The 27,962-nt window shown below is 43.6% G+C and overlaps 1 protein-coding gene across 1 annotated transcript; it reads left to right on the top strand.

The window, feature by feature from the left end:
* Positions 1-14: 14 nt before the first annotated feature.
* On the top strand, positions 15-27,581 carry frmpd1a (FERM and PDZ domain containing 1a; the record flags this gene model as incomplete). The annotated part of the gene is made up of 14 exons (XM_083984090.1): positions 15-133; positions 2,503-2,666; positions 8,311-8,413; positions 8,559-8,604; positions 12,024-12,128; positions 13,654-13,749; positions 15,842-15,967; positions 16,104-16,223; positions 16,378-16,514; positions 19,333-19,552; positions 19,642-19,824; positions 20,943-21,087; positions 21,182-22,495; positions 24,061-27,581. 14 exons carry the CDS (start codon positions 15-17, stop codon positions 27,579-27,581), a joined length of 6,399 nt encoding a protein of 2,132 aa, XP_083840216.1.
* Between the last annotated feature and the right edge of the window lie 381 nt (positions 27,582-27,962).

Here is a 27,962-nt window from a genome sequence, read left to right as displayed (position 1 = left end):
TCCATGGCAGGTAAATGGAGGCGCAGGACAGAAGCCGCTCCCCATCCCGCAGGACCAGCCGGGTGGAGCAGGTGGTGGGACGATGGCTGAGACGGTCCCGAGACTTAGGCAGCAGGTCTCACTCTCTGAGCAGGTGAACTTCTTTTCTTACTGAAATTTGTGATGATGGATTCTCTATTTTATTCATCCTGCCTGTAGGGAACCTGTCTGAAAAGATGGTGTCCACATTAGCAACCACCCAAGACATTTGAATGAACTATTTCCACCAGGACAACGTTTTGCTGCTGTCTATGTATCTACAGTAGTGATGCCCCATAATATTGGCCGACCGATGATATAAGGATAAAGATGTAATATCTGTTATCGTTATTTCTGCCGATAATGAAAATCCGATAACGTAATGCTTGGATTCCGCTGTGAATTAAGTAGCGGTGGATCGTCGGTCTGACTTTCTTTCTTTCCGTCTGTGTGTGTTTCTCTCAAAGTGTGTGTGTCTGTCTTTCTGTCTGTGTGTGTGTGTGTCTACTAACAAATAAACAATGTTAATTTGTGAAATGCATCCAATGGGGCAGCACAATAAAAGTAGGCATACAGTAATGCGTTAATTCCCGACAGGAGATATGCTTAAAATTAGTTTTTGTGGAAAAAAGCCTGCATATCGCTATCGGTTAGGCTATTATCGGGAATCGGAAGTTAAGGTCCTCGGCTCGGCATATCGGATATTGGCAAATTTCCAATATCAGACATCCCGAATTGTATCTATTGTATCTTTTGAGTGTTGGAGTGTTTCTCCATGAGTGTGTGGAGGCTTCCCCTCCTCACAAAGACACCTATCTATACTGACTGGACAACAGATGATAAATCTTTCTCTCCAAGTGATAGTACACGTGAGAGTAGCTGAAATCACAGCGCCACCATTGTTGTTCAGGTTATGTGAATGGGTACCATTATTTCCTCAATTATAAACCGGCATTCAAATAAGGACCGGGGGGTCGTTGCTTTACACCAACAAATAAAAGCCAGCCCCAAAAAACAAAACAAAAAATCCACTGGCTGGGACAGTCGCTATGGTACTGCCTGAGCTGTGATGGACCAAACAGCCGGCAGGGCACGCTGTGGAAATGCCCTGATTGACTTGAATGGGATCCAGTTAAAATAAACGAATAAACAAAATGGAGCAGATACAGAGCATATGGAAACTGGGGGTGACCCAGCTCCAACAGAGCAGTGAGGAGAACAGGTGCCAAGCTGCCCAAGAGGAAAATGAAGATGAGCTACGGAACAGTGAGCTTGTTATTGTATACTAATTTGTAAAAATTAACAGAGCAATTGGAAGGAAAACAAAATAAGAAGGAGTTTTTATATTAAAATATGGGCATATATACTTATAAAACACAGGGGATTAGAAATAAAGCCCTCTTCCAATAAAACCCTGCCTCCCATAAGTGCCAGGTGCCCTGGCCAGTTGAGTAAATAAAGGCCCCGGTCACTACAGTACTTTGTCAGATGACAGAGTTATAAAGTCAGGATTTTAGCAGATGGCAAACTCTGGAGCTAAATCATACTCATTCGCAAGAATTCTCTTTTTTTTGCTCACGTGGACATGTACACAAAACACCTTCAGCATTCATTTTGCCAGTTAAAGGTCCAGTGTGTAAAATGGGGGGAAAACCGTGACATCCAGCGTTCAGATTCTAGTTTGCAGCACTCACTCAGTCGCTCGCACTCACCCCTCCCCTCCTGACGGTGGCCTCCGAGGACAAAAAAAACTTGTTTACCACGACTGGGACGACTGGGAGTATTTCAGGAGCATGGAGCGATGAGGTGAAGATCTAGACCATTTTACTGTCTGCTGTTTCCTTCCTCCTTCTTCTTCATTGGTCTATTTATGAATGTAAAACTCTTGAAACGTGCTCTCTGGTTGGCTGGATTTTCCGTTCGGGCTGCCGTACAAATATGGCGGCGCGAGATGGCGACAAACCTAAAGCAAGACCCTTGCTATATAAAAGTATAATTGTGAGGTTCCGAAAACCAAACAAATTTTATTTTATAGCGATTATATACTTATACAAATATATTCATGGGTAGCATACTCAGATTTTGCCAATAAACCTTGACAGTTATTACACACTGGACCTTTAAGCATTTGTCTTTGCATTTGTAACATCTGTCATCTTGTCTTACTGTGAATTTGTCTCATCACTTACAGTGTGTTGTGGTCTCTGTTGTGTTTTCATTGGCTCTGTCTTTTACCCATATTGTGGTGGACACGAAGTGGAGGAAGACAGTTGTCTCTCTGAACACACAATTGTCCCCCTGCCCAGTGTTACATCACAAATAGACATATTTACAGCCGGCCTGTTTCGGTCTCCAGGAGGAGGAAGAAAGAAGCAAACTAAAGGGCTGAAGTAGCAGAATGCAAATAGCCTGTAACACAGTCCAGCCGTGCACCAGTTTTGACCGACTCTTTCTTTTTATTTTTGTCCCACTGCTCCTCTTCAGGGACCGGGTTGCAGTGGACGGGAAGACAGCGGAGTCCAGCATCTCCGATCAGAGGAATTATCCCTTCCGCTTTAACGTTCAGATTCAAAGAGACGAGGCGCTTAACTCCCATGGCCTCACTCTCTCCTCCCAACCCCCCATCCTGGTACAAGAAGTCACCACAGGTATGACATCATCAAATGAGTGGAAATGAAAAAAAAAATTGTTTTGAGACAACCGTCTGCTTTGTGTTTGAGGTGATGACTGTATAAACCTTGTTGTGTTCAATGTTCTTGTCCCTAAACTAAATGCAGCACTCACCTTTCACAACTCACAGCTAGAAGAAAAACACAGTATTACTCAGTATCAGGGGGTCTGGTCTCACAGCTGACACTGCACCTTCAGCTAAGCAATGTCTGCTTGGTGTCTCTCCACCAGCTCTGACTCCCTCTCCCACAGAGATCTTATTCTAAGTGCCAAGAGCCAGTTTCCACTGCCAGGGTCGTCAGTGTTTAGGTCTGCCTTGTCAGTACCGTCTGGCCAACAGGCACAGCTGCCGCTCTTCACCTGAGCACCCAGCAGAGCTGCAATTATCCTGTCCAGCCAATTGGACGGAGAGTAGATTTTGGACTATTTTGCTTCCTTAACATGTATTCTTTCAGACTAGAGGAAAGAAATGGTAGAAAATACACATTAAGGTGTTTATTTTGTCTTTTTTCATCTGTAGATTTCTCCTACATTCACCATAAGTTTGCAGCTACTGTGGCATTCTGTGCTGTGCCTGTTGTCCCATGTGATGTCAGGTATCATTGTAAAGCTCTCTCTCTCCTGCACAATGATGTGGGCTCCAAAAACTGCCCTTTGTATCAGCAACAAATTGTGAAAATACAATTGACAATAACAATCTATGGAATTTTACAATACAAATCTTTAATGGCCGTTTTTCCCCATACTCTGAGCCAGAAATCTCCACTTCAGTGGCACTGACCTTAGTTGTATTCCTTTCTATATTCTGAAGGTTTTTACAGAGGGGTTTGTTGATATATCCTGTATATATCCTAACATTTTATTCCAAAGAACATAGCAATATTAGATCTCTCAGGGCTGGTGACAGTATTTTCTCATGAGTGATAAAAAATAGATATATCAACAAAAGAATTTTGAAAGTACCATTATATTGTTCAGATGTATGTTCTGGAACTGTATGCAAATTAGTGCATATTTAATTAGCTATTGCCTCATTTTAAGTATTTAAACATACAATTTGACAAAACTTGTGATACAAAAAATAATTGTCCTAATGTTAGTGATACACTTGGGAAGTTTCATTGTGATATCTGTTAGTTTAATTATTTACCCTTTTCACCTGTAGTGTCTCACCTTAAAGGGCTCATGCTGTGCACTTTTCTCTGGGTTTATTTACCTGCCGGTATCCCTAACAAGATGTATCATTGGTTTTGAGTACCTGTGATCTGCTTAATATCGTTTCTACTGCCCCTTTCTGTTGCCTCTTTCTGGAGCTCTAGCAGGCACAGGTCATTTGGCCAATCAGAAGAGAGAATGAGAACCTCTCCTCTGATTGGCTGACTGTTTTTGAGTGGCGTGTGGTCGGGCCAATCGAAACAAAACAAATGGTTGCGGTGGGCGGAGTTACCTTATGTGTGACATCACACAAAGGAGGAAGTGCTATCCGCTCGTCTTAAAGAGACAGTTCCTACAAATGGGCGGTGTGCGTTTCTCTGTTTATGAGCAGTTTGATACATGGGGCAGTAGCATATATACGTGGCCCAGAGTCCTCCTCAAGCACAAAAAATAACCAAAATCACATTTTTCATGCCATGGGGCCTTTAAAGCAACATTGCAGAGTTTATCGGCCTTAAAATAATGTTTCCAGACTCATTGCAATGGTAGAAAAATGGTTAATAGGGTGAATGGTGCTGCCGCTGCAGCCTGAGCCGGGTTGCGTCAGCTGAAACTGTAAACTAACCTCCCTGGTTAACCCCCCCCCCCTCTGCGTAGAGAGAGAGATGTGGCGGGTGCATGCCAGCAGCAGTGCACGGTAAAAGCAAAACTCATACGGTTCCCCTCCGTCCGTCCCCCCCCCCGGGCGATCCAACCACCCGCCACACAGTCTCCTTGCAAACATGTGAGAAACAATGTTGTTTATTAATGGCAAACCCTTGATGCGCTGGCTGATAAGTTTCGTTTTTACCGCGCTTCTCAACCAGATGGTGGAAGCACTGAGCTGAAACTCTGCAATGTTGCTTTACAGTAATGTAACATGGTGACAACCTGGTGAGGAGCTCAGCAAACCTCCAGCACCTTGTGTCACACCTCTGGGCATCTTGTAAGGACATAGGAGTCTCATGAATTCTATCCTCAGCTGAGTCGAGGCAGAACTCTCATTTTCTAGACTGGATCTCTTTCTAAAGAAACAACCCACCCAAATGCAGTTATATTCATGCACTTGACCACTAACATGTATTTAAAAATGTACGCTCCGAGATAGCTTTACTGTACAACACAGGCATTCACTGAGGCAGACAGAAACACCATCCTGTTAAGTATATTCGCTTCTTCCAGGAACAGAAGCTTTTTTCATCTCCTTGTCCCTGTTGTCTGTAGCGCGGGGCTCTAATGTTGCATAGAAGAAGCCTCCTCAGCAAACGGAGCGGTGGAACGCTGCCAGACCACTGCAGGCCTCTGGCCAGTGTACAAAACAAACTGTAAAAAGTGGAACCTCCAACAGAGGCTGATACATGATACATGCACACAAAATCACATTAGCAGAGGAAACGCACTGTGGCTTTGATGTGTGTGCATGTGTGTGTGTGTGTGTGTAAAGTATCTTCAGGATAATGAGGAGGAAAAAGCAAAGAAAGAGCTTTTCGAGGAAGAGGGACTTTTTAGCCCTTGATTGAGATTTTCAAGCAGCACTTCCTCCCAGGCATTACACCGCCCCTCTCCCAATCAAATATCTAATGTGTTTTCTGTTAGGCAATACATGGTTATGGTTGGAATCAGGGGTGTGATCAGGGTCTCTGTAAACATGGCTGGAGACGCATACAGCTGGAGGTGTGTGCCACAAGCACAAGACACAGTGAACAAATGCTCTGACTAAGATATACAGGATCTACAGAGGCTTTACAAGGTGTCAGCTGCAGCTCAGACCACAGCATCTCCATCTCATATACCCTAAATACGAGGTTTTACGCAACTCTGCATCCCAGTAATGATGCTCAATAACACAGCTGTCTATGCTGAACAGGATAAAGGCCTGAAAGAAGCTCTTCCTGCTGTTGTTAGTGTTGTTGTCTAAATCAGAGCTTCAGTCTTACAGTCAGTAACTCTATCATCACTTACAGTTATCCTGAATATGATGTGCTTACAGCTCTCTAAGTGAAGAGGCGATGCCCTGCGTAGTCAACCAAATACAGTAGCTGTCTCTGCTTCTGTCTCAGTTTTTTATTTTATATAAAAAATAAAAAAGGGTGGTACTAGTTTTATATATTCCTTTAAAATCACATAAACGTGTTCTGGCTTTGCTGATGTTTTGCCAACAGCTAATGTTACAACATTTACCATAAATCAGTTGTTCTTCCTCTCATGGTTGTAGGCTACAGTGGCTGCACAGTTTAACTTCCTGTGTAGCTTCTGTTTTAAAGCAGGAAAACAGCTGTTTTTTCCATGAAGTTCAAAAATAAACCCCATGTCATTGGATCAGTGTAGAGTACTTGTGTATAACAGTGGATGCTGAATATTCTTCATGGCAATTGCTTTGAATGGTAATATGTCCACTTCAGGATATTTTTCCATTCTGTGTTTTGATAAAGTTGAATCATATTATTTATTCAGTCAAGAGCTGAAGAAATCAGTGATACAGATACAGGTGATCACCATGGATACAGAACCTACTAAAAGCACTAATTACTGCTGCTGCCTTTATTCACCAATGCACTTTAGATCCTCTATTTACTGTTTTGTTGGTATTTTATCTTTCCTTTCTAGCTTTCCTTTGGATTTTTTTTTCTTCTGTCTTGCTGCTTTCTTTTTGAGGGGGGCCAACTGAAATGTGGCTGTGTGTATGCAATGACAATGAACAACTGATTATTTCATCAACTTTTAAATCTTACCATGTATTGATCTAAAACAATGGATGGATCAAAAGTTAGAATTAAAAATCCCTCAGTTTTGTGGCATCAGTCAATGCTGTTGATCTGCCTGTTCATGTGCCAAAAACACAATACCTACAAGATGAGGTGGGATTTAAAAAACAACAACAGCAACAACAAAAAACAGACAGTTTGCGTTAATTTATTTCTTATTACAGAAAAACTGATTCTTATTGCCTCATATTTTTCTTGATAGACAGGTAGTATATGATTATTTGGTAAGGCAGTCCTATAATAAGTAGGCTATACATAATGACTCCTACATTCTGAATATCGTAATCTGCCCATGTTTGTCCTCTGGAGTGCAGTTTGTAGCTGAGCTGCAGAGACGAGGACCTGAATCCCCCTGAGGTCCGCGGGGCAGATTACCTCGCTCTCTCCTGTCTGGCTGAAGTCTGCTCTGTCACCATCTGCTTGTGTCTGTCTCACTCTCCCTCACACACACACACACACACAAGCTTGCACGCACACATACATGGTTTCACTGTCTCCAGTGGCCCGACTGAGCCTTGGCTCAATTTTGCCTCAGTGTCTCTGACACGTGCTGCAGCATCTTGACAGTGAAATATGAATCCATTATTTAAAAGCTTTTTGAGAGGTATCAGCTCCCGCTGTCACCTGTGCTATCTGATCGTTTGGGTTGAAACAACAAGTAATATCTTGTTTCATGATTAAATAACAGAGCAGTGAGTGCTTACTTGATGTTGTGGATAAAAAACATTTGCTGATGGTGATTTGATGATGATGGTAAACAAAGTGAAAGTGTGGGAAGGAAGTGTCTCCTTTCTTTACACAGTATTTACTATTGCAGTTAACATACCTGTATAATCTGATGTAAACTAGAATTACAGTTGGTTAGTCATTCAGCATCAGTGTGGTAAAAACCATGTGCACACACACATCATTACCTGGCTACATTACACAATGCACTTTTAATATTCTCACAGAATATTAATGGTAAAGAAACCAATATAATCCATGTAATAAAATCTGAATTTTTAATATAAAAAGGGAGGTATTTTGTTTTGTATAGATAAAAAAACAAATCTATATATATATCTATATACATTTGGCCTATTGGAATAAATAAAGCACTAAAATTGAAAAGCTTCTGTTATTGTGAAACTCCCAGCAATAACTTCTTCTATAACTGTATCTTTTAGCCACACCTGTGCTGAGCTGAAACAGAGCAGACTCATCATTCAGCACATAATTCAATGACTACTACTGTCTCAGTACAGTTTTATCTGCACCATCAGCAGTGACAGCAAGCATTGAGTAAATATGAAGAGCAGATTGCAGCTGCTCTTCAACTCCCACACTGATATCCTGATATCTAAATGGTTGTGGTTATTCTGCCCTTAACTGTGCTTACACAGCAGATGAGATTGATGCAGATGTCAAAGATTGGAAAGAGCTGAGGGAGTCTGGGTCTCTAAATGAACGAGGCAGAGAGATGTGTACAGTAGTTTTTTTTTATATATATAAAGTGAATATTTAACAGTGATTGTGTTTGAGAGCTGTGTTAAAAATTATGCGCGTGTGTGTGAGATGAAAGGGGATCAGTGGAATACAAGCCACTGCCTGTCATCAGCATGAATGCAGGCCAGTCGTACACCCTCAGGCGTGACCACACAAGGACATTTTGTGTGCGCAGGTGGTCCTGCAGATGGCCGGCTCGTCCCCGGCGACCAGCTTGTGAAGATCAATAACGTTGCTGTTGATGACCTGACCCCGGAGCAAGCTGCTGAAATAATCAGGTCTACTCCGACAGCTGCATTCACAAACACACACACACACACACACACACACACACACACACACACACGTGCACAATCATGGGCCACAGAATGATTCTTAACGTAAAGTTATGCGAATCACGTCTCCCTTTTTGTTTTGTTTCAGGGAGTGTCAAGATACGCTGACAATGACGGTCCTCAGGACAATGCTGGTGAGTCCACTGTGTACGACACAAACACATTTACACACAGCGTTACACTGATGGACACTTAACAGGATAATGGCTGGTGCTCTGCCAGCAGTACTTAAGCTGATCTTAATGTCTTCCATGTTTCCTTTTTACATTAGATTATAGGAAAAACACATCAGCGTGCACAGTACATCTACACACTAGTGCACACTGTACATACCATCTAAAATGCTGCTGTCAGTAAAAGCCATCAATCAACATGTCAGTGGGCCCTCAGGGTCAAGTGTCAGTGATAACAATGATCCTGTCACCATGGTTTCACCACTGCATCACTGCTAACAGTGACAGTGTTACACCCGGGTAAACTCCCACACACACACACACACTTTATTGCTCCTCATCTGGACACATTATGTCATGATGGGGTGTGTGCGTGTATGTGTTGGTGTGTTTACAGTAGGGATGTCACATTACCTGTTTATTAATCGCAGTATTAAACGCCACAAATTAATGTATCGCAAAGATTCCTAAATACCGTCACTTTCCAAAAAAGATTATGTCGGAACCATCTCGACAGATGTGCGCCAAAGTAAAGGTAAATGCACAGATACTGGTCCATTTACCTAATGTAACATTGAATCGGTAGGAATTTAAAGGTTTGCGTGTCATTTGTAATTAAAAAAAACAAAAAACGATTAAAATAAACTTAAACATTTGGTATAGATGACAATTAATGACTTATAATAATTATATCATAATAATAATTATGATAATAATTCAAACTCTTCCCCTGGGGAATATAATTGGTCCTTTATTAAAGCAGATATCAGCTTCGCGGCCGTTTCGGCTAATGCTGCGTTTAAGGCAGGCTTTTGAAACCGTAAGTTACAGCTTCAAGTCACAACTACGACTTGGTAGCGTTCCAGGTAACCCGTAGCTCGTGTTTTTACCATCCTGTTGTCTGTGAAAGTTCCCTATAACGGCCACTCGTAACTTCCGACCCGTGAACTCGTACCAGATCGAACTGGTATGACTTCACAGGAAGGAAAAACACAAAGTACGAGTTTCTTTGAACGCACCATGAGTTAGCAGCCCCCGCCCTTGTCAGGCATCAATTGGTCCTCGTGCTACGTCACCACATTCACGCGCATCCCTTGGCTGCACACACAGCCCTTCATGCCGTTCTCTCTCCTCATTGGATAACACTTGTATCCCAGAAGAAATGTTTTCTCCTCGGGTTACAGCAGAGCAGAGTGACGGAGAGACTCGTGTTCCGGTCGAAACACTCTATGTAAGTGATTGCTGACGGAAAATATGACTAATTAGGACTTATATTAACAAAAACATTTCACTGATATCTCCTTTAATAAATACTTAAAATATTTTGTGTAAATAATTAGCATTGTAATTATTTAGACTATATTTGATTTTACACATACATAGCGTTGTGAAATTAACTCATGCCAAGAAAATCTATAATTGTGACATCCTTAGTTTACAGTGTAACAGTTGTTCACCTTAGTCCAGTGTTTTTCAACCTTGGGGTCGGGTGCCCACATGGGGTCGCCTGGAATTCAAATGGGGTCGCCTGAAATGTCTAGTAATTGATTAAAATAAATTACTGATAAAAATATTTTTTTAACTAATTATTATTATTTTAAAATTATGACTAAAAACACCACACACAATCTTAAACAACTGTATTCTATACTTTCACTTTCTTGAATTCAAATAGAGTTCAAATAAAATGCAGCATATAAAAATATCTGAGCTGGCGCATCTTGATTGACGGATGTGGGGTCGCCAGAGATTTGTGATGTCAAAATGGGGTCACAAGCCAAAAAAAGGTTGGGAACCACTGCCTTAGTCTGTATCTGTAAAGTTGAAGTATGTGTTTGCACTAAGGTGAGCTAGATCAGTAATTAAACGGCCGCTCCTCTGTGATTCTCATCAGCGGCTCTGCTGATGGAGGCAGCTTCACCACCTGATTGATAGCTCACACCTCCTCCAACAAATCATTATTGAGCCATGAGGAATTATTAGCATTTCCCGGAAAATATTCATCTCTGTCAAACATCAAAAGAGATTGGAACCAAGCGAAGACTTTTATTGTGATCACATAGTGATATAAAGGATATAAAGGCTTCAGGACTGTTTGACAGTTTCTGCTGCCTTCAATACATTGACTGCAACTGGTTGTGCAGTAACGAAGGTGCTGGCGTGTGTTTATACCTGTACATGCATTGTATATCTATGATCTGTTCGCTGATCTAAATGATACAGAATTCCTGAAATATATTGGATGTTTATTTTGCATATTTAAAAATTACTTTTACTTCTCATTTTAATGCCTGTTTTCTGTTTTGATGATTGATACTGCTGCCCAGTATGATCTTTGACACTATTATTCACCAAAGTTTAAACAGCCTTTATTTATGTAATTCAGCCTCATTCTTAAATGGATAGTTCTAAATTTTGGCAAATTCGCCTATTGCCATAATCCCTATAGTCATAGAGGTAGGTTCATTACCTTTAATTATCGGTGCATGTTGTTTTGAGATCTGCGGGGCAGAGAGGCGAGCTGCAGCAACACAATGCAGGTGAACGGTACAGGTTCCCAAGTTGTGACATTCACCACGCTATAAAATAATCATGTAACATTACAAGACAGAGTTGTTTTCGAGGTAAATGCATAGCCGGAACTACATCCCAGACATTGCTGCTGGGCGGAGTGACTTCAAAAGCGCAATTATTTGAATATTTCTCTATTTTTCTTCATGTCTTGTGATGTTACATAATTATAGTACATGATTATTTCATAGTGTGGTGAATGTGCAGGTCACAACTTGTCCACCAGAGCGTTTTGGAGTTGTTTGATTGTGTATTTGATGAGTTTTATGAGGGACAGTGGACCTGTACCATTCACCTCAATTGTGTTCACTGAGCAGCTCACGTCTCTGCCTCGCTGATCTCAAAAGAACATGCACCAATAATTAAAGGTAATGAACCTACTGCTATGACTATAGGGATTATGGCAATAGGCGAATTTGCCAAAATGTTGAACTATCCCTTTAACATACTACATTGCCTTAATGTTCTTAATGTTAACAGTGCTCTACAGTGCCATACAGCACATGCTACTGTTTTTCTTCAGTAACATGAGGCAACAACCACATTCATACCAAACTGAACAGCAAGCTGTAGTCCACTGCCTGGGGTCGTGTTATCCTAACACAACTGAATACATACACTCAATTCTTTACATATTGTTTTTTATCTGTTTTTAACTGGATGGTTGCTGATATTCAACATAAAGCAGAAGCACCAGGCAGTATCTTCTCTATCTATCCCCCCATGTGTATAACCCCTTCACTGAACCATATGAAAAGCTGGTTCATTATGAAATAAATACCTGGTGTATTGATTTGTGTTCATCCCAGGGCCCAAAGTCATCATTCATCACCCCGGAGAAGAGGGCCAAGCTCAGGTCCAACCCTGTGAAGGTTCACTTTGCAGAGGAGGTGGAAGTCAATGGACACTCCCAGGTGAGTGAGAGAACATGTTGTGCAGATTTTCTGCTGCAGATGCTCAGTCTATGGTTTTATCTCTGACATTATTCTACCATATAACATACTGCAAACTGGTATCACAACCTTCTCTACTGTACACGTTTTCTAAATGCTATCGGGTTGTTGAGGTCCGTACGCACTCTACTAGGGGCAGTTTGACAGATTTTATGCCCCCAAGAGTATGGGGTAATGTGGGAAAAGAATCTTTTCTGTATGTTGGAACCATCTTGTGGAATCGCTTACCCACTGTTAGCAGTACAGAAAGGTTTAAAAAAGGAACAGAAAAAATGGCTCAGACACCAATCATAGTACTTTTACTGTATGTAGGTATGTATGTAAACTCTTGGAGTACTGTGATATTGTTTTTAGGGACCACAATGGAAATAAGCCCTGTGGCTTTATTGTGTTATCCCGACCTTCTGTTTTAACTATGGTGCAGAAATGTATCATGTTTTATAACAAAGTGTCAAATAAAATCAATCAATCAATCAATCAATCAATCAATCAATCAATCAATCAATCAATCAATCAATCAATCAATCAATCAATCAATCAATCAATCAATCAATCAATCAATCAATCAATCAATTTGCAGAGTCATTTGGCTCAGTCACAACTTTATTATTAACAAAATTATTTTTGGGCACTGCTCTTATCTTTAAGAGCAATTAAAACAAACATAAATATTGAATAATCTTCTTACTGTGACTGGGAGTGATTGATGATGAATAATTCCACGGTATTATTCTGTACTGCGTGCAGTTTTCTTATATAAGCCTTGTTAGAAAGAGTTCCCATCCTGCCAGCGGATGTGAAATTAGCTGGGTGAAGGAAACCACAGAGGCCGGAGTGCCCATTACTAATCACATGGAAAACACAGATCGATATCGGCCTCATCCTCCAGTCCTAATGTCTGTGATTACAAGACAATAAGCATCCGATTAGAAAGAGAGAGGGAGTAGAGACAGAGAGAGGGAGGGGGCGTTGTTAAAATGGAGAGAACAGAAGAGAAATGAAAGATGGGAGAGTGACGAGGGAGGGGCTGTTTTAAAATTTTGAAAGCTCTCCATTTGAACTTCAAAACATACAGACATCAATGTTACATTAAATCACAGTGTCAATACAGAAGAACACTTTCTAAAATCATGAGACAATAGGGACGACGCAGGGAGAGATGAGTCACGGCGGTGAACGAGGCTGGCAGACAGAAACAGGCCAGAGGAGATGATGTGAAAAAACGCTCTGTGAGAACAGCTGGGAATGAGACCAGGCTCACGTCTCTTACACTTCTTTCTTACCGTGTGTTGTAATGTGCATCTCATATACCACACAGCCACATCAGATACACAAACATGTTTTGTTTTACAGTACGTCATTCCTCTTAGTACATCAGTGATTCATATAAAGCCCTTGAACCAGCAGGTTTTACAACGCTCACATTTTCAGCTGACGTTTCCCTTGACCCTAGACCCTTGACCTTTGACCCCTGTGTTGTTTGCAGGGGAACTCGCTGCTCTTCCTGCCCAATGTTCTCAAGGTTTATTTGGAGAATGGACAGACCAAGGCCTTCAAATTCGAGCCCAGCACCACAGTCAAGGTACTGCACAATGATAATTATCACATTCACATCCAGGGCCGCCCCATGCAGAATTTAGATTTTTTATTTTTTATTTTTTTTAAAGGGACAACGAGGAGTTTTGGAAAAGCGAAGCGTTTTCGCACTACATTTATGAGCCTCCGCGCGCACCGTGAAATTCTTTGACCGGCGCAAGACAGACTCATGTTTTCATTCATCAAGAATTAAAGTCAGAGGTTCAAAGAGGTTCACATACCGTCGTAGTTCCAACCATAAACGACGATTCGGCGGCGTTATTCTCATGACGCGCCACGAAACCAAAAGTAAAGAAACCGCCACCACTAATAATAACAAAATAACGATAGAGACAAAACGATATATTTATCGAAAATGGGCCCATTAACAAGTGTGGGTAGCGGAGATTCATCCACATTAACGTGAAATTTTTTTATAACCAAATAGAAACTCCTCGTTGTCCCTTTAATATAGATTTTCTAAGGTGTTTATGCAGACAAAGTTTTACATTTTTATTTCAACAACATACCCACCTTCCAGTTTGTTTGAATTCTTTTTCATCTTTGTTGCTCCTGATTCCTGATGTCTCTTCATCTTCAGCCAGTGATCGATCAGATTGTTTGCTGTCAATCATTGCAGCGACGTGTGCAATGTCAGATTATAGCTCTCCTTGCTCTCTTGCCTTGTACTGACTTGTTTCCCTTTGCGAGCTGCTGCTGATGCTCAAAATGCAGCCGGTTGAGCAAACATGAGGCCATACTATGGCAAAGCCATTTTAACATTTAAAAGCCAGACTGGATATGTGTTGTAGATACTGTATATGTAAATCAGTTTTGCCTAGTCAAAAAGAACATTTCAGATATCCACAACTACAGTACATTCTTCCTACAGTAGGACAAATGACGTCACTTTTGCCATTCATGTGTACGGGCCGGGGTTTGTCATTACAGATATCTACAATTCAGTTGCAGATATCCACTATGTGAATTACAGATATCTGTAACTGAATTATGACTAGTAGTAATTCCAGTTTGAGATATCTACAATTTGATTCTGACTATAGTCATATATATCTTATATATCTTTAATTCACCTCAGTTAAAGATATCTACATGTCCCTTTTCAGATATCTTAAATTAAGTTTTGACAAGGCGAAATTACGTTGTACATATCTGTAACTGGAATTATGACTAGTCAAAATGACGTTGTAGATATTTCAAACCGGAATGAGGAATGGTCATAATTTAATTGTAGATATCTACTATCAAGTTATAGATATCTTGAACTGATATTTGATTAGAGAAATCTGAAATTGGAGATATCTGTAACTTTCATTCCGACTAGTCAGAATGTAATTACAGATATCTTGAATTAGAGTTTTGACTAGGCGAAATGACGTTGCAGCCAAAGACAAAGACAAATTTCCACATTGCGGACAATAAAAGAAAGATTTAAGGACAAAGACATGTCATAATGACGTTTGAGATATCTTTAACTTTCATTCTGCCTAGTCAAAACTGAATTACAGATATCTGCAATTGTCATTTAAAATGTTTGACGAGCTTAATGACGTTTTCAGTGACGTCATCGCAGATCTGTGATTCAGTTGTGCCTTGTCAAAACTGAATTACAGATATCTCTATATGTCGCTTCGACTAGTCACAATTACATTACAGATATCTTGAATGAAAAATCCAACTATTCAAAATGCAATTACGACCAGTCAGAAAGAAGTTGTTGATATCTACAATGATTATTCTGGAGAGTCAAACTTAGCTTTTAAATGTTAAATCCGCTGGCCATACCCTATGCACTGTGGTTAATCTGCGGCCCTGCTGACATTCATTCCTCTGTATCAGTCGTGTCAAGGGGCCTGTAGTCAACTTTGGCAATGTTAACGGATGTAATATAGAGCCAAAGTCCATTTTAAAACACAGCCGTGTATGTTAAAACCTACAGCGGTTGTGAATCTCTCAGTCTTAGCCGGTGCTCCAGGATCCCAGTTTTGCAAACTCTTCAAACTTTCTTTTCAAACCTCAGCTCAGCAAATATGTTTCCTGATGTTATAAAATATTGTCTCTCACGTTGTGCACATCAGGACATTGTGATGACACTGAAGGAAAAGCTGTCTCTGAGCCGTATCGAACACTTCTCCCTGGTGCTGGAGCAGCAGCACAGCATCAGCAAACTACTGCTCCTGCACGATGAGGAGGAGATACAGCAGGTACACACACACACACACACACACACACACAAAACATTATTTTACATTTTACATACCTTCTCAATTGTAGGCTACATATTTTCACAGTGGCTCTGATGCCAAGTTGGTTTGATCTTGTGCGTGTGTGTGTCTCCAGGTGGTCCACAAGAAAGAGGCCCATGACTACAGATGTCTGTTCCGTGTTTGTTTCATGCCCAGAAGCCTTGAGACTTTGCTGCAGGACGATCCCACAGCCTTTGAATACCTCTACTTACAGGTATTTATGTATCTATATTTGTATTTGAAAGAGCCACTTACCCCTTGTCTTGATAAGTATTTTTGTCAGATAGACAAAAAACCATAGATAGAGGATTGTTTTATGTCAGTGTTAATCATTCATACTGTTTTTGTACTGTGTGTGTGTGTGTTAGGGGGTGAATGATGTGCTGCAGGAGCGCTTTGCAATAGAGATGAGGTGTAACACCGCGCTGCGACTCGCTGCCCTGCACATCCAGGAGAGGCTGTCCAGCTGTGGACAGTCACCAAAGACCAACCTGAAGAGCATCACGTGAGACATTAACACACATTTCTGGTCTCTGCATGTCGTGCAAGACTGCAGAATATTTCATTTACATTTCAGCACCCATGGTTACAGGTTAGATTACACACACACACACACACACACACACACATAATGCCTTTACAAACCACACTAAGGTGCCTTTAAGGCGAGACACTGGTGAATAGGCAAAAAACATATTTTAATAGATATGAACAGCAACAGCAATAGATGTGTTGCTTTTCTAAATGTTATGTTTATATATGCAAATGAGGCTCTAACTCATTAAATATCCACTCATTTGCATATGTCACTAAGAACAGAATCACCAACATTGGATGATGCCAGATTCAGAAGCTTGGTTTCATTTTGTTGATGCATTCCACAAAAAAACTTTTTACAGAAGGGATTGTTGCTATGTCCTCTTATCTTATCAGCCCATACATCAGGAAATACCATCTACAGTCATAAAAAAATACATTTTCGCTATGTTTTTGGTATAAAATGTACTTTAAACCTGGCTATGAATGGTATATCAACAAACCCTTTTGTAAAAAGAAGCAGGATATAGATAGGAAGAAATGTGGAAAGTTTGGTGAGTTTAGGTACTAGGGAAATGGGTATTTCATATCTTGTTGTTTAGAAAAACTTTTTTTCATTTTTGAGAAAACAGCCTGAAAGTTCTGTATTGTAAAATTCCATACATTTTTATTTGAAACTGCTATTTACAACATAACCCCTAATCAAACCATTAGTAATAGACATCCTAAACACATGACTGATAACTGAACAACACAGCATGATGTTATTCATATGAAATGAACAGAACTACACACATAGTACAGCTGTGCAAAAAGTACTAACTTTTGGTGAATTTATGAGGAATTTACGGACGCAATCAGGCAAAATGAATTATGAACAACTAATTGTGTGTTATTGACATTTTATTGCCACTAGTTTGAAAGAAAACATGTTAGGAAGCAAAATATCACAAAATCGACCAAAAAAAGGGAAAATGGCAATATCAGGGGCTGCACGACACTCAACCCACAACCAGAAACAGAACAACAAAGCCCAGAGAGTTAATCTGATACAAAGGTGCAAAATGACCAGGACACCAAATAAAGAGGATGAAAGACACAAATCAGAAAACACAGACAAACACACCCTCCAGGCTGAGGGGAAGCAGGACTGTCAGTCTCCAGGCCAGAAGCTTCTGACTCCTCTGATCCCAACACCAGAGCTTGAAAGGTGTGTCTCATCACAAACAGACAACTAATAGGGGACACAGGACAGGGACAGGATGAAAACACCAGGACCACATGCCACCGTAACATCTAGAGCAGGGGTAGCAAACGTACGGCCCGCGGGCCAAAATCGGCCCCTCAGAGGGTCCAATCCGGCCCACAGGATGAATTTGTCTAGTGTGAAAATTACATAGAAGACAAAAGAGGCATAATGTTGTTGAAATTGCAGATAGTTAGAGTTCTTGTTATTTATAGGTTATTATGTTATTATTTTACTGGTCTGGCCCACTTGAGATCATATTACTCTGTGTGTGGCCCCTGAACTAAAGTGACTCCCCTGATCTACTTATTTGATATCTCATCTGTTCATCACATGTGATGTGAGCAGCTCCCAACAAATATAGTCATGATAGGGGCTCCGTATAGCTCAGTGGGTTGAACAGGCTCCCCAGATACAGAGGCTATAGTCCTCGCTGCAGCAGGCTCAAGTTCAAATCTTGAATCTGGTGGCCCTTTGCTGCATGTCATTCCCCCTCTCTCTGCCTCCCCATTACCTGTCTCTCTCAACTATCCTATTAATTAAAATCCCCCAAAATATACTTGAAAAAAAAAAGTCATAGTCATGAACACATCATAACAGCAACATTTTTCACTTTTTAGGTTCAACACAAACATGAATAAATCTAAATGTTAGATTTTTTAAATCATTTTAGCAGCTTCATGAAAAGACACTTTACTGCCATTGTATGTGAAAAACAAAACAAAAATTAATTAGTAGGATAACACTGATGCCTGTTTTTTTTAAGGCAAACAATATGCATGTAGACAGACGGCCAGCGTGTGAACACACACTCACGCGAGCCCTGCAGCTGCCACACACGCACATGTTTCATCAAGATCATAACTGTATTTATAATACTGTAATAGCATTAAATTCATAACCATCTGAGGTCCAGCCAAACTGAGGTCTGCCAGCAATCAATTAGTCCAGATCGAACAGTGTTTCATCCAGTCTCACTGCAGACATGAAACGCTGCTCAAGTAGAAACAACAACCAGTGACTCTAAATGTTAGACTTCATATTTTATCTCTATTTCATGTTCATGTTTAACATACATTATTCAAATGTGTATATATTTACATTTCTTCTTATTTATTCATTTTGTCTTAATCATAACCTTAATCTATTCTATTACAAATACTGCTTTCTTTTTACTGCTATTGCTGTCTGCTATTTATGATCTGTCCTATACATTTCTTTGCTGTTGTTTGCTGCTGAAACCCTGTAAATTCCCCCATTGTGGGACAAATAAAGGATTGTCTTATGTTTTCTTATCTTATCTTATCTTATCTTATCTTATCTTATCTTAACATACAACACAAATGATATCTCTATTAACTAAATGTGTGCTTCAGTAAAGCTGCAGTCCTCTTTTAGTTGAGCACCTGTGATGCATTTTAAATAAATTGTATAGTCCTTAATAAGAGATGTGGTCTGATCCTAAAAATTGGTTCAACCCTCCAACAGTCTTGAACACACAAACTGACCCTCTCAGTCTGTGATTTTGTGTTTGCTCCAGGAAGACGTGGGGCATCGAGAACTTTGTGTCATCCACCCTGTTGAGGAACATGCGAGAGAAAGATCTGAGGAAGGCCATCGGCTACCACATGAAGAAGAGCCAGATGCTGCACGATCCCAAGCAGAAGGGCCTGTCGGTGGACCAGACCAGGATCAACTACCTGGAGGAGCTGGCTGACCTCAGGTCGTTTGGAGGAAAATCCTTCAGCGCCACCATGATGGTGGGTCTGTCGATTCTGTTGTCTGGATTTGGTCGACTGTAGTTTTGGTCGTCTTTTGTTCTATAATTTGTCCTTGTCTGCTCCTCCAGCTCCAGGACAGGGAGTCGATGGTGACCCTGCTGGTGGGGGCCAGGTATGGTGTGAGCCAGGTGGTCAACCACAAGCTCAGCATCCTGTCCGCCCTCACAGAGTTCAGCAGTATCACACGCATCGAGCTGCTGCCCGAATCGGAGAAGGTCAGCCTGGTCAAGATATACCTGCAGGACATTAAGGTGAGAGCAAACATCATCAGAGAGCCTTTTATGTCTGAGGAACTGAATCAGCAGCACTGGGTCATGTTAGGTTGTGTAGTAATTATCATTATCTCTTCATCTTAGAATGCTGCATTCAGCTTAAAATGACCTTCTACTGTTTTGCAATTGTGGGGAATTACTTTGAAACTTCAAATTACTTCCCTGACCTGTTTGCATTGTTCTGCATGACATGCCGACTCAGCATAAAAAGACCTGGGGCCTCATTTATCAACCGTGCACACACACAGATGTGTGCGTAATGAGTGCGTAAGGAATTTGGAATTTATCAACTTGTACTTGTGCTTAGGAACATGTGTAAATTTAAGCACAACTCTGACCATGCTTACACAAAATCTAGTGGTAGAACAGTGAAACTACAAATAGAACCCAGTGGAGGAGTCACAGTGTTCAGCAAATCTCAAACTTCACACATGTTCCCTTTTTCCTAATTAATAAAAATTATCAATTAGTAATTCAGCAGACATTTTGAATGATTGGTGTGACAAGCTGTAAAAGACAGCTTTTTTATTTCACAGTGATCTTTCCTCTGACCCAACAGAATTAACAGCAGTTGTTACTTTCTCCTACGCAGCATTTTTCTTTTGTTGGTCAAACCTGCATTTAGTGTTCCAAACAGTATTTTTTGGTTTGTTTCAACTTCTCCTACAAGTACCTCAATCTCGGTATCAGAGAAACTCCTCTTCTTCGCCCTCTTTGACCATCCATTCACACATTATTAAAGGGATTGTTGCTACCATATATGGTCAATCGGAGGCGTTTCTGAATGCAAATGACCCTAACCACGCACAAGCATGGTAGTTAGGAACAGGTGGGATTTATCATCACTGATTACTTAGTAGTGTGCGTACGACCGGTGTCCGCACGTTTGATAATTACAGATTTTTTTGTACTTATACATTCCTACGACAGAATTTAGAACCTTTTCTACGCACGGTTGATAAATGAGGCCCCTGGAGTTGCTTTTCCAGTGATATTCAGACCATTTTGGATGCAGAACCATTAGTCTAATGTTCAGTGTGTCTCTACTGCTGAAGCTCAAGTCTCTCTCTATCCTCTGTCTCCTCTCTTACACAAAGCCCATCACATTACTGCTGGAGTCAGTGGCAGCCAAGGATATGTCCTGCCTCATAGCGGGGTACTGTCGAGTTTTCGTCGACCCCAACCTCAACATCTTCCCCTGGATTGATGAGTCCAAGAAGCACAGAGTGTCTGCTGAGGAAGGTACAAATAAATGACACACACACACACACTCTATACATCCATACAGTCAGGTTCAGATCCCGCTGTTTGTTTTAATACAGACGCATGTTCACAGGTTACGTGTCCCGGTGCGGCAGCGACTCCAATGACTCGTCAGACCTGGACATGGAACCGCTGGTCAACCTGGTGTCCGTCAACGAGAAGCCGTGTCCCCGCGTCAGATCCTCATCAGATCCGGACGGAAGAAAACGAAAAGACAGAAGGAAAAACAAAGACGGCAAAGAAAAGGGAGCTCAATCTTGGGAGGATAAAAAACAAAAAGAAGAGAAGGACGTTGACAATGAAAAGGAAAAGAACAGAGAGGGCGTGAGAGAAGAAGCAGCGGAGCACATGGGGGAGACGGAGAGCGGCGGCGGACGGATGCAGACCGAGGGGATGGGCGGCGACCCGAGGGAACAGCAGAAAAAAGCGGGAGATGGAGACGGAGACGGAGCGAAGACGGGAGGTGGAGAGGTCGCACAAGCAGCCGAGGAGCAGCCGTCAGCATCGGAGGCGTCAGATTCCTGTCACACCGACTCTCGCGTCCTCACCAGCCCGTCCAGCGACTCCCTGGACGCTCTGGAGGAAGACGACTTGCTGTCATGTTCCTCCAGCCACCCCAACGCTCCCTCCTCCCACCTCAATCCTTATCTCCACAGGCAACTTCAGTCTCACTTCCTCGCCCCCCCACCAGCCCACCCTCACCCCCTCAAACACCTCACGCCTCAGGACGGAGATGGAGACGGAGGAGGGGGCTGCAGGAGATCGGGCGACGGAGCCGATCCTCAGCTCCTCGTCCCGGCCTCGGCCTCTCAGGACCTCCTCTACCACGCCCTGAAGTGTTCCACCGACCCCGGCACCGACGACAGCTCCCTGTGCTTCGCCGAGCTCTCGCGCCTCGTGGACTTCCTGCCGAGCCCCCCGGAGGCCAGCGAGGACGACGAAGACGAAGAAGAGGAGTTAAGGAGGAGGAGGAGGAAACTGTTCAAAGAGATGGAGCAGTCGGTGAGGAGAGCAGGTGAAGGAGGGAGCGTGAGCGGCGAGGGCGGCGGGTTTCAAGAGTTTCCGCCGCCCCTCTCCCCGTCCTCCTCCTCCTCCCACATGGAATTCGTCTTCAACTTTGACCAGAGCGACGCTCGCTGCTACTACAAACTCTGCTCCAACATCACCCCGGACAGCGCCCGCAGCCTCTCCCAACCCCCGAACAGTAACGAGGGAGAAGACTCGGAGGAAGTGAAGAAAGACGAGAGCAAGGCCGAGGACCTGGAGCCCATCCCCATCCTCCACCCGCCGCCCGGCTTCGGAGACAGCAGCTCTGACGAGGAGTTTTTTGATGCCATAGATCGCTTCACCTCGCCCGAAGACCCGACCTCGGGCACCGTGCCAAGAGGTAATATAGTCTTCATCGTTCACAAGCACTTACTGTCAGGTTCAAGCCCCGTACAGCAGTAACAACACAGGCTGGAGATTGTGCTTTTGCTACCATCTAGTGGTTAACTTCAGAAATTATTCACTATGGTCTCAGAGAAATGTAGCATGATTGCCAGGAAAGAAGTGGACTGTGACCACACCTCACAGTGATGGTGCTGCACTGTTGTATCAACACATAGCCTATACTTTACCCTGAATACTTTCCCCAGTATTGTGTCAAGTCACCAAACACATAATTAAAGCAGCTGTTGTGTTTTCTTCAATTATGTTAAAAAATAATGTGATATAATTCACAAATCCTACTTGCAAATCACATGTAGCTACACTGATAGAGACCTGGTGCTTCATGACTCATGGCAGGTGTTGCATGTCCATCAACTCCATAGTGTCATCTTGCTGATGCTTTGATTCTGAGTCGGAGCATTCTTCTAATTTACCTTCTGTACTCCCCCATAGGTCAAATGACAGGAGCTACTTTTTTTACACAATTGATGTTTAATGCAATTTGTGATGTGCTATGTTTGTGCACTGCAGTAATACTTTACTTTAAACAGCTGCCAAACACAATATTTAATGAATGAATTAAAAAAAATTAATGATTTCAAAAGATATTACCATAATAATGATCTTAAACGATAATAAGTATTACATTTTCTTACCTGGACATTCGCCTATTGCCATGATTCCTATGGTCATAGGAGGAGGTTCATTACCTTTAATTGTCGATGCATGTTGTTTGGAGATCAGCGGTGCAGAGACGCTAGCTGCTCAGTGAACACAATAGAGGTGAATGGTAGAGGTCCCTTGTCCCTCATCAAACTCAAATATACAATCCACTAACTCCAAAACACTCTCGTGGACACGTTGTGACCTGCACATTCAGATAATAATGTATAATTTTGTACAATAAACTTTACGACACATGAAGCAAATACTCAGAACTACTTGCGCTTTTGAAATCACTCCACCCAGCAGCCATTTCTGGAATGTAGTTCCAGCTATGCATTTACCTCGAAAACAACTCTGTCTTGTTGTAATGTTACATTATTATTTCATAGTGTGGTGAATGTGCAGGTCACAACTTGGGAACCTGTACCGTTCACCTGCATTGTGTTGCTGCAGCTCGCCTCTCTGCCCCGCAGATCTCAAAACAACATGCACCGATAATTAAAGGTAATGAACCTACCTCTATGACTATAGGGATTATGGCAATAGGCGAATTTGCCAAAATGTTGAACTATCCCTTCAATGAGTTAACCAAACTCAGCCAATGAAACTACACTCATGGTACCAATAGTGATGAAAACGCTATTAAAAGATGAGTTGATCAAATGGTTTAATTAAAATAAATATGACAACTTTGATATATACCTTAAAACCGAAGTATCAAAAAATGTATTATTAACTTGATAATTATTATCTGTGAACAAACGTATCATAACAGCAGAAAAAGAAAAATGAAAAAATTAATGCAATTTTGGTTTTCTTGTTTTTTATTATTTCTCTTGTGTTACTGTCCTGCAGATATTTGCACAGAGATGAAACTTGACTTCCTCAGCACGTTGAGCCTCAGTGACATCAGAGTCTCAGTGTCAGACAGAGACCAAACAGCAGAGCAGGACCAGAGAGGAGAGGCGGAGGAAGGAGGAGGCCGAGAAACGTTGTTCCAGCTCAGGAAAAGATCTCGCAAACGTCGCTCTTTCATGGAAACTGATTATACCTCTACGGTGTCATACCCACAACCAGATCCAGAATCAAAGCAGGCCGTTGGTTCCAGCAGGCTTCATAAAAAGCTTTTTGCAGAAGCTCATGATGCTCAGATGCTCAGCTCAGACCCCGAACCTTCAGAGCAAACCCAGAATACCAGCCCCACTGTCGCCTCCCTGACCCACTCTGAAGGAGAACCAGCTCAACTCGAGTCAAAACCCATTCAGCCGAAAGGCAGCTCTCATGCCCCAGGCTCTGGGCTTCATGAGCAGACTAGAGACCCACAGCCCTCAACCAGGACCAGGAAGCAAGACATGGAAATGGAACCTGACGCTATGGAGTTCAAATCGGTCACAGATCTGGTGAAGGCTGTGTCTCCTGCCATCACTGTGGTCCGCTGCAGGGTGGATCCGGATGGGAAGGAGAGCGCCGACCGTAGAGGTGATGGAAAGGAGGAAGGGGAGGGACAGGAGCAGGTGGGCGAGGGGAAAGAGGAGGAAGAGGAGGAGGGGGAGGTGGATGAGGAAAAGGAAGGTAATGAGGAATTCACCAGTCATATGTTTTTCACAGATATTGCTGAGGAGGAGGCTAAATTAGGGGACACAGGAGAAGAGAGGGTGGAGGGAGTGAGAGGGAACAGCAGCCAGAGGCCAGAGAGTCAATCAGAGGCCGACACACTGACGCCATGTTTGATAGACCTGAATAAAAAAGGTAGTAACGGCTTTTTGGGAGGTCATCTAATCAACCAAGAGCTGAACTCGTATGAAGAGGAACACATGACTGAAGAAGGTGTGAATGACAAGTCAAACCCACTGTCATACTCACCCCCACCCCCTCCACCCTCAACCCCTCTACCTCCAGTACCAGTGTCTCAAATATCCCAAAGTGACTGTTTAGTGGAACGCACAAACATGGAAACGCTGACCACAATGTCTCCATCGCCCTCTGAAGAGATGTCACAAAACCACACAAACAAAGCACAACGACATTTAGACGTCACAGCCAGTGTCAATGAAGATGAAGCTGCTGGCGCCGTGACGACCAGCGATGACACTACAGACAGCACTAATTCTGACAATGTTTTCGATGACGACGAGGTGAGTAACTCCTTAATCCCTAGTGCAAGTGACCAGAGGGACAACTGGAAGGACAGTTTGGCTCCGAAGCCCAGCATCAGATCCAGCTCAGCCACGGCAGGTGAGTCGCTGACGGGCGTCAAGTCTCTGACCAGCCCTGACGCTCACAGACGGATCCATTCAGTTACCTCCGAGTATACTCGTGCTATAAACTCAATCACAGCAAAGCTAGGAGCTGCCACTAGCATCACGTCTCCAACGTTCAGCTCAAGTTCAGGATTTAAAAGTGAAGCCACTCATGAAAATGCTTCATGCTCGAATCAAAACACAGACAAACCAAGAAGTTATTCAACCATACCGAGGGTGGCAGCTAAAGAGAGTTTAACTAGTTCCAGCTTGGTGAAGGCCAAAACAGCCATAGTCCAGAATCTCTCCAAGGAACCTCTTTCCCCAACTCACTTCCTCTTCCAGTCCTGTTCCCCCGGCATCATGGGCCGGTTGTCCGCCTCGACGCTCAGAGGGAAGATTCAACAGCTGCCCCTTTATTTGTCTCGCTCCCACGAAGCCCTCCACCAAGCCGGGACGGGGAGCGCAGCCCACAGTCCCGTTGAGGACAACATCAGCAACAGTGTTGAGATCACTATCAGAGTCACGGATGTTGACGATGTCACACAAACGATAGATTTTGACACGGGCACAACCGTGGAAATGGTGGATTCAGACGATTCAGATGTGACGGTCACAGGCTCGGATTTGGACGGGGAGTATTTGGTCGAAGCAGCCTCTCCGAAGAGTCTTAATTCAGATGCAGAAGTGAAGGAGGTGAAGGAGGTGAAGGAGGTGAACTCTGCACTTCCCGTCCAGGCTGAGCCCAAACCCCAACATCGCAATCAACTCCCGTACTCCAGACCGGTCGAGAACACACCAGGACCGATAACAGAGCCTCCGGTACCCATGGTGAACAGCATCCAAACAGATCCTTTAGGCCTGAGGGTAGATACCCCCGGCCCCATCAAAGACGCTCCAGAACCAAACAGGGTCACGAACCCAGCTGAAGACACTCCAGGTTATAGAGCCAACAATTCGTCACCTTCCATTCCATCGCCGATAGTGGTGACCACGCAGAACCTGAACAGACCCGGACTTCCATTTCACAATCAGTCACAGACAGTAAGACGGACCAGTAGCGACAGGCCTTTGGTGGGTTTGTGCAGACCTTCGGAGCAGAAGTCGGACTCGCCCAAACCTCTTTCCTCAGGCTGCAAGGTGTTCACAATCTGCGAGGGTCCGTCTCAAACGGAGCCTCCGGCCGAGGTCGTGACCGCCCCGCCGTTGAAGCCCGACTTTGGCTGCAGCTCCATGTTGGCGTCCGGTTGCGAGTCGGTGGTGGAGGGGGTGCAGGTACCGCTGGATGCCTGCGGTTGCCCGGCGGTCTACACCAACTGCTTCAGCGGCGGGGACAGCTTCGACGAGGAGCTGACGGTGTACGAGTTCTCGTGCCGCAGCACGCAGAGCAGCGGCGTGACTCAGACTTCGGGAAGCGTTCTTCCACTCATGACCTCTCCGCCGGTGCCCTCCTTCCTCTCCCCCTCCTCCACCCACTCTCCCTCTTTCCCACGCTCCATCCTCTTCTCCTCCACCTCTACCTCTGAGCTCAGCCCTCTCCTCTCACCGCTGTCCGACGCCTCCGACTGCTTCCTGTCTCAAACGCACAAGGACACCATCGGTCGCTTGGGTCGGCAGCGCTACCCAGAACCTCCCGCGGGCTTCCAAGTGCTCCGCGTCGACGTCGACCAGCTCCTGTCGATCCTAGAGAGCAGCGGGAGCGATCGGTCGACGGCGGGCCACGGGGGTCGCCACCCGAGGGACACCTGCCCGGCCCATTTCACGGAGAACAAGCGGGTGCTGCAGTTGGAGGCCCGGCGGCTGATGTCGGGCTGCCAGAAGGTGGTGGGGATCGGACAGAGCCCGGAGGAGATGCTCCACTCCCTGGCGGACAGTTTCCGCACCCTGGTGGAGCTGGCCGGCATCTGCCTCTGGTTCTCCGGCTGCGACAGGTGCGACCGGAGGAACGCGGAGGCGGTGGCGGGTCTGGCGGACGTGGCCCGCTCATTCAGGGACTTCTGCCTGGCAGCCGAGCGAGCCAGCAGCAAGCGCAGCTGCCAGGACCTGAGCATCAAGCTGCTGGCCAAACAGTGCACCGCCCTCACCGCCTCCGTCTTCTGCCTCACCCAGCTGTTCCGCACCCTCACTGCACTATGAGCGGACCGTGGGCCTCCGGAGAGACTTTTGAGATGACCTTCTAGCAACCTGCGGCGTATGACCTCGAGATGTACGGGGTCACGATGAGCCACGGTGGCAGAGCGGGACCTGAGACGGACGCTTGCATTTAGGATGGGGCCGTGAAGCGGGAGGGTGAGGTTACCTGGGAGCTCCATGATCATAAAAACTCTCAACATCTTAAAGCCAGGTTGCACTCGAGTGCAGGTAACAGGGCGGAGATCTTTGAGGTGCATGTGTGACTGACTATATGCTGTGCACATACTGTAGCCCACAAAACCAAACAGACTGTAGAGTGGTGTAAGCTGCAGAAGCAAAAGGCCGCTTGCATTCCAGTATTGAGGAACTGATGTACTTGAATGT

The sequence above is a fragment of the Trachurus trachurus genome (genome assembly GCF_905171665.1).
Source record: "Trachurus trachurus genome assembly, chromosome: 1".
Classification (NCBI taxonomy): Eukaryota; Metazoa; Chordata; class Actinopteri; order Carangiformes; family Carangidae; genus Trachurus; species Trachurus trachurus.
Note: the sequence above shows the minus strand (reverse complement) of the source record. Positions and strands in the feature narration are given on the sequence as shown.